The 10122-nt window shown below is 50.1% G+C and overlaps 1 protein-coding gene across 1 annotated transcript in view; it reads left to right on the top strand.

Moving 5' to 3' along the window:
- Timeless (timeless circadian regulator) overlaps window positions 1-5854 on the top strand; it is a 20604-nt gene extending 14750 nt beyond the window's left edge. Inside the window, exons 16-29 of the mRNA XM_026778012.1 lie at window positions 312-409; window positions 494-611; window positions 698-899; window positions 1142-1287; window positions 1893-1969; window positions 2058-2169; window positions 2255-2337; window positions 2530-2672; window positions 3031-3205; window positions 3289-3357; window positions 3449-3567; window positions 4406-4619; window positions 4710-4826; window positions 4931-5854. Of these exons, the coding sequence (XP_026633813.1) occupies window positions 312-409; window positions 494-611; window positions 698-899; window positions 1142-1287; window positions 1893-1969; window positions 2058-2169; window positions 2255-2337; window positions 2530-2672; window positions 3031-3205; window positions 3289-3357; window positions 3449-3567; window positions 4406-4619; window positions 4710-4826; window positions 4931-4998 (1741 nt within the window). The 3' untranslated portion in view covers window positions 4999-5854. The remainder of the gene's footprint in view (window positions 1-311; window positions 410-493; window positions 612-697; window positions 900-1141; window positions 1288-1892; window positions 1970-2057; window positions 2170-2254; window positions 2338-2529; window positions 2673-3030; window positions 3206-3288; window positions 3358-3448; window positions 3568-4405; window positions 4620-4709; window positions 4827-4930) is intronic.
- Window positions 5855-10122: the final 4268 nt, after the last annotated feature.

The following is a 10122-nucleotide window of genomic DNA, read 5'->3' as shown; positions in this document are numbered from 1 at the left end:
TTTTATGTGTGTGAGCATTTTGCCTGAATGTATGTATATGCACCACATTTGTTCCTGTTTGCCAGAAAAGGATTTCAGATCCTCTTGACCTGGGGTTACAGATGGTTATGAGCTGCCATATGGGTGCTGGGAGCTGAACTCAGGTCTTCTCCAAGAGCAGCATGCCTTGTGAGAAAAATTCCCTAGCCTGTCTCATCACTGAGGTAGCAGTTCACATTCTCTCTTGGGTTGACAGAGGGACACAATTTCCCTTCCAGTCCTAACTGCAACTCCGGTTTCCTGTGCTCAAAGCCTTGTCTGTCTGTCCCCAGAGAGGTGTGGCCTGAAGGAAGTGTGTTTGGCTCTCCGCTCATTTCCCCAGGGGAAGAAATGCAGTTGCTGAAACAAATCCTGGCTGCGCCCCTTCCGAGTGAGTTTCCTTCCCTTCCTGTGTCTTCCAGCTGTGCCCTGCACCAGCATAGCAGAAACCCAGTAACCCTCACTCTTTGTCCAGGGCAGCAGGAGCCGATAGAAGGAGATGCAGAGGAGGAAGAGGAGGAGGAGGAGGAAGAGGAGTTGCAGGTGGTCCAGGTGTCGGAGAAAGAGTTTAACTTTCTGGACTACCTGAAACGGTGCGGCCTGAGAGGTCTGTTGGGGCCTGCGAGGCTGAGCTGCGGCTGTCCGACGCTGAATAACTTCCCTCTGTGTTTTGGTGCAGCTTTGCATGCTCAACCATTGTGCGAGCCTACGTGAGTCTGCTGCGGAGCTACCGGCAGAACAGCGCCCACACCAACCACTGTGTTGCCAAGATGCTGCACCGGCTGGCCCATGACCTGGGGATGGAAGCCCTGCTTTTCCAGCTCTCGTTGTTCTGCCTCTTTAACCGGCTGCTGAGTGACCCAGCTGCTGGAGCCTACAAAGTGAGGGGCTGTCAAGGGGTGGCCACGTGGGGTGTGGGTGATTCTCGAGAAAAGGAGGCGTCGGGGCGGAGAGATCCTCATCCACACAGTGAAGAGGTCAGCAGGCAGGTTGAGGGAGCCGCACAGAGGAGAGAGGAGAGGCAGAGAGAAGGCAGAGGCAAGCTGGGAACGGGTAGAGAAACGGGGCCAGGTCTGCAGAGTCATTTGGGCTGAGGTGCCATCGCAGCTTTTCTTTCTTACAGGAGCTGGTGACTTTTGCCAAATACATCCTTGGCAAATTCTTCGCAATGGCTGCAGTCAACCAAAAGGCTTTTGTGGAGCTGCTGTTCTGGAAGAACACTGCGGTGGTTCGAGAGATGACTCAGGGATATGGCTCCCTGGACAGTGGGTGAGCGGAGGGGCTGAAGAGGCGCGGCCATCATGTGATCTAACGTTTCTTCTCCTTTCGGAAGGGAGGGAGGAGGCCCTTGAGGTGAATGCTGTTCCTGAGCTTACCCAGGCCAGGAACAAGACTGGACCTAAGTCTGCCACCTTCAGTTTCCTTCTCTGTCAGCAGCCTTCACAGGTGGCTACTGATGACAGTGGGGTGACCCCCAGAGAGTCCACATGTGCTTTCTTAAAATGTGCAGGAAGTCAGGCTACGGGTGGAGGCCGTGGCTGATCCCAGCACTGAGAGGAGAGTAGAGATCCACCCAGGTCACACGAGACCTTGTCTAAAACAAGAAGGCTTCACAGAAATGACTCCTCCTGTCCTTTCTCTGGTCTCACTGCTCCTAGTCCTCGGAGTGTCAGGTTCTGTACTTCCAGAATCAGAAATCTCCTGATTTTGGCCTTTGAATTCTTATGCAGGAGAGCAAAGGCCTCTGCTTCCTGCCTGTTTGCGTCCTCTGCTTTACCCTTTGTTCTGGGCTGATGGGGGAGAGCTCCAGATTTGTCTCTATGAACCAGTGGCCTGCGTGCACCTATTTCTTTTTCACCGTTCGTGTCTTCCAGCCAGAGAGCCGCTGCGTGGAGCGCTGAGGAAGAGGCCCAGCTTCAGGAACTGTATCTCGCCCATAAGGATGTGGAAGGTGAGAGGCTTTGAGGTCTCGAGAGCCTGAGGAGGGCAGCCTAAGCCCTCAGGCTCCTTCATACTGCCCCGCTGCTGCTCCTTCACAGGCCAAGATGTGGTGGAAACCATCCTCGCGCATCTGAAAACTCGAACACGCAAGCAGGTCACCCACCATCTGGTGCGGATGGGCCTGGCCAACAGTGTCAAGGACTTCCAAAGGTAAAGCCCTTGCTCTGGAGGGAGTGGAGGTCAGGAATCCTGTTTGCCCGAAGCCTCCCCCCGGCACTGACACCTGCCTGAACAGGAAGGGGACCCGGATTGTCTTGTGGACAGAGGACCAGGAACTGGAACTGCAGCGGCTCTTCGAGGAGTTCCGGGATTCTGACGGTGCGTGGGGGGATAGATGCTCAGGAACCGCAGAGCTGAGAGCCAAGCTGCCCTCTTCCCCGCTGCCTCTCTCCCGCCCTTCTGCTCCCTTGCCACATTTGTGTCCCTTGGAATGACCTAAGCTGGCCTTTGATTCCCACTGCTCAGTCCTTCCCAGCTGCTCTAGGGCATCTAAACGCACTCTCTCTGCAGATGTTCTTGGTCATATCATGAAAAACATCACAGCCAAACGTTCTCGGGCTCGAATAGTGGATAAACTGCTGGCCATGGGGTTAGTGTCTGAGCGGCGGCAACTATACAAGAAACGAAGAAAGAAGTTGGAGCCCTCTTCCATGGTAACCATCGTCCTCCCTCTCTTCCTCCCTTCCTCCCTCCCTCCTTTCCTTTCCTCTCCTTTTTTTGGATTTTTAAGACAGGGTTTCTCTGTGTAGCTTTGGAGCCTGTTTTGGAACTCACTCTGTAGACCAGGCTGACCTCAAACTCACAGAGATCCATCTGCCTCTGCCTATGGGTGCTGGGATTAAGGGTGTGCACCACTGCCCAGCTCCTCCAGCCTGGGTCTTGCCCCAGAAAGCACTCTTGGATTCCTGCTCCTGCAGGCTATTCAGGCCAGATCCCTTCAGTGGGTAGAGAAGGAACAAAGCCCCACTAATGTTCCCCTGAGACCCTGCCTCTGTTTCCAATGAATTTCAGTCAAATGGAGATGAGTCCCTGAAAGATTCTTGGCAGGAAGATCCTGAGGAGGAAGAACACTCGCCGGAGGAGAGTGAGGAAGATGAAGAGAAAGAGGAAGGCTTGGAAGCAGAAGCAGTTCAGGGTAGCTCATTTTTCTCTGCTGAAGACCTTGGCCAGAGCCTGTGTCGGGAAGGTGAGGACTTCTGTTGGGAGAGATGTCAGAGATGGAAGGCTAGGAGGGGGTGGGGACCAAGTCAAGTTTCCCTCTTCACTCAGGCCTCTCCGCCCCCCTCCTGTGGCTCCAGAACTGCCTGACTCGTGCAGCAGATGACCGGGAAGAGGCTGGTGAGTGCATTGGAGACCAGGGCTGCTTGGGCTCCTGCGGCTGAGGCCAGTCCTGCCTTCATCCTCACCACATGCTTTGGCTCTGCTCCAGGTTGCTCCCAAGGCGTCCCTTTGGTGCCCCTGACAGAAGAAAATGAGGAAGCAATGGAGAACACACAGTTTCAGCATCTTCTGCGCAAGCTCGGGATGCGGCCCCCCATCTCAGGGCAGGCAAGTGTCAAAGCAAGATGATCTCAGCAGGCTGGGGACCCAGCCCCCCACCTCAGGGCCGGCCAATTGAGCTGGCACGGTGTGGGCAGGGTTCCTGGTCCTGTGAGAACACACCTTGTTGCCCTGCTCTTCCCTGCTATCTTGTCTGTGCTCACCAGGGTTCCTGCATCAGGTCTTACTGTCTCTCCTTCCTAAGTCCATGCCCTAGTTCCCATGCAGACCCTCTCTGTCTGGAGCACTGGGTGTTTCTGTGTGTCACAGCCTCCAGGTGGCATGCCATCTTTGCATGGCCATTCCACACACACACCTGCTCCCCGTCATCCTGAGCCGCCTTCCATCCTGCGAATGCATAGCCAGTTCATCTTCCTTTTGGAAGACTCCTGCTACACAGACTAGGAGGTCCATATACACAGACGTGCAAACTCCACCCCCGCATCTTCTTGTTGAACCTCAACTAGTAGGGATCAACTCAGTGTCCCTTCCTCAGAGAAGCAGGCTTACTGCCGTCCAACCCATGAATCAAACGCACTTACTTTGGTGCCCAACCCAGCCGCTCTATAGCATGTTCTTCTCCCATCGATTCTGAGCGTGGGTCCCACCTGGTTCCTTTCCTGCATTTCCTGTTAACAGCTGGGCGCCTGATGGAGTCCTGAGCTAGACATTGGATATATGCTTTAAATGAAGACGTCAACTTCACAATTCCTTTCCATTATTCTCCGCATATTTATTGTTTTATATTTTACTATTCAATTTATTTCTTTTTATCCAGTGAATAATAGAGAATCCAGCGGCCAGAGAGGCTGGTCCTCTGCGTACTTCATCTGCTGTCTTCCTGCAGGAAACCTTCTGGCGGATTCCAGCCAAGCTGAGCTCCACCCAGCTTCGCAGAATGGCAGCATCTTTGAATCAACAAGAAAAAGAGGAGAGGGAAGAGGAGCGAGAGCTTCACCCAGGAGTCCCTGGAGAGCAGAGTCCCAGTGAGCACCGAGCCAAGGCCCTGAGGGCCCTCTTGTCAGCCCGGAAGAAGAAAGCAGGCCTGGTGTCCCCAGAAGGTAGAGTGTCACTGCTCACCTCTTGGTTCCACTCATGTGGGTGTGAGGGCTGGGAAGGAGTTTGGGGGTGATGCCAACCTCGTACCTTAGTTCTGTGTCTTACAGCCACTTCAGAGGAAGAGACCCCTGGGGAGGGAGAACGGAAAATAGTGCCCAGGAAGCGAGAGCTGCTGGACAGTGATGAAGACGATGAGGGGCAGGGGCCAGGTAGGGCTCTGATCGGGACCTCCCCTTCCTTCTGAAGACACTGTGCTGTTTGCCTTATCCTTTACACTCAGATGTTTTCTCTGTCCCACCTGTCGTTTCCATAGCAGCGCTGGGAACTCCAGTAATCCACAAGAAGAAACGGTTTCAAATTGAGGATGATGACGAGGACTGAAAGCCAGGCGCCTCTCCTGGAGACAGACACAGTTAGAGGCATAGAAGCTGGTCTGCTAGCATTGAAAGTGCCCTTCCCTATGCTGATGGCCAGGATCTTAGGCAGCAGTGTTGGATGGACTCTGTGCGGGCCAGTCCTGCCCCAGGTTCATCTGTGTGTACAGCTGGTCTCTGGAGATGCAGTCTCTTCTGGGAACCGTTTCCTAGGAAACAGGAGTAAATGAGCTCCACAGGGCAGCCTGCACTCACTCCCCCTTTCGGCTTTCTGCAGGAGGTGGGTCCCAGCCTCTTTCTCAGTGTCTTCAGAAGGCCCTGGGTTCCCTCTTCTTTTCATGGCTGCTCCCAGGACACATGGTTGAGCCCATTCCTGCGGCTGAGAGAAAGTTGGGTTGCGCTGCTCTCAAGATGACAGACATTCTTGATTTATGTCTCACATTAAGCCTGTAAGATTAAAAGTTGCTGATCTTGATGTGACATGTCACTCGGAGCTCTCCAGCCTTCTCTGTGTTTTCGGAAGAACTTTAAGAGTTAGAGTTAAAATCATCTGAGCTGAGCGTAAAGGCAGAGAATTACCACAAGAGGAAGGGGAAAGCGTGGGTATACCACCAAGCCTGACCCAATAAATATAATTTTAGAAAGAGAGACTTCTCTTTTCTTCCAACCTTCCCTAATAAACACAAAAGCAATGTAACCTCAAGAAGCTTCATCTTGCTGGCCATAGGGTGCATCCCGTTGGTTCAGCTCCTCATGAGGGATAAGATCAACTTGAATTTGAGGCTATCCTGGACAAGCTATTGAAACTCTACCTTAAAAAACAACAGCAACAGAAAACAAAGTAACAAAGTCAACCAAACAATATCAAGAATAAGTCTTTTTTTTTTTTTAAAGATTTATTTATTATACATACAACTTTCTGCCTCCATTTATACCCACACACCAGAGGAGGGCACCAGATCTCTTTACAGATGGTTTGGAGCCACCATGTGGTTGCTGGGAATTGAACTCAGGACCTCTGGAAGAGCAGACAGTGCTCTTAACCACTGAGCCATCTCTCCAGCCCCAAGAATAAGTCTTTTTTGTTTGCTTGTTTGGTTTGGTTTTTTGAGACAAGATTTCTCTGTAGCTTTGGTGCCTGTTCTGGAACTAGCTTTTGTAGACCAGGCTGGCCTCGAACTCAGAGATCCGCCTGCCTCTGCCTCCTGTGTGCTGGGATTAAAGGCGTGTGCCACTGCCACCCAGCGATAATCTTTAAAAAATTATTTCATTATAGGCATACCTGTGTAAGTGTACCAGATGTGTGTGTACACATAGGTACCCAAGATGCCAAATGAGGGCACTGGGTCCTTGGGAACTGGAGTCATGAGTCATGGGCAGTTGTGAACTGTTGGGTGTGGGTACCAGAAACTTGTGATGGTTTGAAAGACAATGACCCCCAAAGGGAATGGCACTATTAGGAGGTGTGGCCCTGCTGGAGCAGTATATCACTGTGGAGGTGGGCTTTGGGATCTCAGTCTCAAGCCACACCCAGTGCAACAGACTGGTCACCTTCTGTTGTCTGCCAGTGAAGATGTAAGGACTCGGCTCCAGCACTGTGTCCCACCATGATGATAACAGACTACACCTCTGAAGCTGTAAACCCCCAATTAAATGTTTTTCTTTATAAGAGTTGTGTGGTCATGGTGTCTCTTCATAGCAGTAGAACACTAAGAACTGAAGTGGGGTTCTACCCGTCTCTCCAGCCTGAGAATGGATCTTAATGTATTTGCACCTTGGACACACAGAAGCTACAGTTTAAACCAGTTTGTTGGCATAGGGCAAAGGAAAGGACAACAGACCGGGCGGGAAAGTCCTGGGCGATGCAATGTTCTGTATGAACAAAGGGCAGGTGCTCAGCCTTGGAGCCAGCTTCCTGCCCCTGGCTCCCAGCCAAGCTGAAGGTAAGATTCAGAAAATGACCATTAAGAGGCAAGGGCAAGCTGGGCATGGTGGTACTTCCATTTAATCCCAGCACTTGGGAGATAGACAGGTGGATCTCTGAGTTTGAAGCCAGCCTGGTCTACAGAGTGAGTTCTAGGACAGCCCGGGATACACAGAGAAACTCTGTTTTGAAAGAAGTAGAGTTTCCAAGGACTTTGGTGCCTTCTGGCTCTAGCCAGTCTTGGCATCTCTTGGTCCTGAACCCTTCTCAAGTGCCATCTAAGTTCCGCTTTTTTTTTTTCCAGAAGAGCTATGCTGTCCTGTCCCTCCCCATTGTGATCAGGCTGAGCTCTGTGTTGCCTTTGACCGCTGTCGTCAGAACTCTGACCTTCAGGGGGAGTTAGGAAATCCATCACATAAGCAGGGTTGACTATTGATTACAGTCGTTGACCACTGCGGTGGAGGTAGGACTGAGTGTGTCTGATCCTATCATCATGGGGTTGGTTCCCCTGGCGACTTCACCAGTCGCCTTAGCATGCCTCACACAGCAGACTGTAAGGATTTAAAAACATATATTAGAAAACAGTGAAAGCCAAACGCTTCTCTTTTTTTTAATTTTTTTTTTTTTTTTTTTGTTTTTCGAGACAGTTTGTTTGTAATCAGGCATCTGCACTGGCCTGCCCTTGGGGTCCTGACAGGATATGTCCTCAGCTGCAGCCACTAAGAGCATCTCCTGTGCACAATCACTATCTTCCCTTTTTTAAAAATTGCTTATTAAAAAAAAACTATCCCTTCATTACACACACCAATCCAAGTTCCCACTTCCTCTCCTCCTATTCCCTCCACACACCCTCCCACCCCACCCCCATCCAGTCCTCAGAGAGGGTAAGGCACATTGCTTTGGGGAAGGTCCAAGGCCCTCACTACTATATCTAGACTGAGCAAGGTATCCATCTAAAGAGAACAGGTTCCCAAAAGCCAGTACAAACAGGATAAATCCTGGCGCCACTGCCAGTGGCCCCTCAGTCTGCCCCAGCCATGCAACTGTCAGCCACATTCAGAGGGACTAGTTTGGTCCTATGCTTGTTCCTTCCCAGTCCGGCTGGAGTTGGTGAGCTCCCATTAGCTCAGGTAGACTATTTCAGTGCGTGAGCCCATCATGGTCTTGACCTCTTTGCTCATATTCTTATTCCTTCTACTCTTCAACTGGACTTTGGGAGCTCAGTTTATTGCTCCGATGCGGGTCTCTGCCTCTGTTTCCATTAGTCGCTGGATGAAGATTCTATGATGGTGTTTAAGATATTCACCAGCCTGACTACAGGGAAAGGCCAGTTCGGACACCCCCTCCTCTACTGTTTAGGGTCTTAGCTCGAGTCATCCTTGTGGATTCCTGGGAATCTCTCTAGAGCCAGGTTTCTTTCTAAGCCTATAATGGCTCCCTCAATCAAGATATCTCTTTCCTTGCTCTCATCTCTGTCCTTCCTCCATCTCAACTGTCCCATTCCCTCAAGTTCCCCTCACCCCTCCCCTCTTCCCCTTCCACTCTTCCTTCTCCCCCCACCCCATGTTCCCAATTTTGTCAGGCGATCTTGTCTGTTTCAACTTTCCAGGTGGGTCTATATATGTTTTTCTTTGGGTTCACCTTATTACTTAGCTTCTCTGGGATCATGAACTATAGGCTCAATGTCCTTTGTTTATGGCTAGAATCCACTTATGAGTGAGTACATGCTATATTCATCTTTTTGGGTCTTGGTTACCTCATTCAGAATAGTGTTTTCTATTTCCATCATTTGCATGCAACATTCAAGATGTCATTGTTTTTACCACTGAGTAGAACTCTAATGTGTACATGTGCCACATTTTCTTTTCTTTTCTTTTTTTTTATTGAGACAGGGTTTCACTGTAGTTTTAGAGCCTGTCCTGGAACTAGCTCTTGTAGACCAGGCTGGCCTCGAACTCACAGAGATCTGCTTGCCTCTGCCTCCCAACACATTTTCTTTATCTATTCTTCAGTTGAGGGACATCTAGGTTGTTTCCAGATTCTGGCTATTACAAATAATGCTGCTATGAACATAGTTGAACAAATGCTCTTGTAATATGATTGGGCATCTTTTGGGTATATGCCCAAGAGTGGTATTGATAGATCCTGAGGTAGGTTGATTCCCTACTTTTTGAGAAGCTGCCACACTGATTTCCAAAGTGGTTGTAAAGTTTTCACTCCCACCAGCAATGGATGAGTGTTCCCCTTACTCCACATCCTCTCCAGCAAAGGCTATCTTGGTGTTTTTGATCTTAGCCATTCTGACAGGTTTAAGATGATATCTCAGAGTTGTTTTGATTTGCATTTCCCTGATAGCTAAGGATGTTGAACATTTCCTTAAGTATCTTTTGGCCATTTGAGAATTCTTCTTTTGAGAATTCTGTTTAGTTCTGTACCCCAATAAGAAGCCCTCTACCTGAGCTCTGTCACATGGTGTCTTTCTCTCACGCACCCCTGTATGGACTGAGGGGGTGGTCCAGTGGTAGCATGCTTGCCTAACATGCATGAATCCTTGGATGTGATTCCCAGTACCACATACACCGCACATGCTGGCACATACTTGTAAACCCCAGTGCTGGGGAGTGGGTGGCAGAAGGATCAGAAGTTCAAGGTCCTCCTTTGCTACTTAATGGAATTCCAGGCCAGCCAGGGACACAAAAGACCCCGACTCGAAAGACAGAGAACAAACTTTCCATTACCTAGGAGATACAGAGGACTTTGCCTGGTCTGGTTTATGACTAAATAAGAGCTTAGGTTTACCGGACGATGGTCTGGGGAAAACAGAGCCACAAGGAGGAAGCCCTGTGTCAGGATGAGGTAATAGCTGGTTGGACAAAGTCTAGCCTAGAAAGAGGTAATAAATATTTGAGAATGATCGTTTTCAGTCATCCGATCCACAAGGCAGCCATTCAAGACAGAGGACCACCTCGTCCTTCTGGCCACTGCTTTCAGGAGCTGTTTGTCCTTACAGCGAGGTCTGATCCAGCTAGGCCTCCCTGCCACCACTGCGTCTTGCTGAATTTATTGCCATTTTCTTATAGACCCCAGATTAAGACTTGATTCCCCCCTCCTTTTTTCCCCTCATATCTGGAGGTCTTTTTTTTTTTTTTTTTTTTTTTTTTTTTTTTTGATCCTGTTCCTAAACTCCACAGGCTTTTGACTGGTCCC

This window comes from Microtus ochrogaster, unplaced genomic scaffold (assembly GCF_000317375.1).
Source record: "Microtus ochrogaster isolate Prairie Vole_2 unplaced genomic scaffold, MicOch1.0 UNK99, whole genome shotgun sequence".
NCBI lineage: Eukaryota > Metazoa > Chordata > Mammalia > Rodentia > Cricetidae > Microtus > Microtus ochrogaster.
The sequence above is the reverse complement of the archived record's forward strand: the minus strand, read 5'-3'. Positions and strand labels throughout refer to the sequence as shown.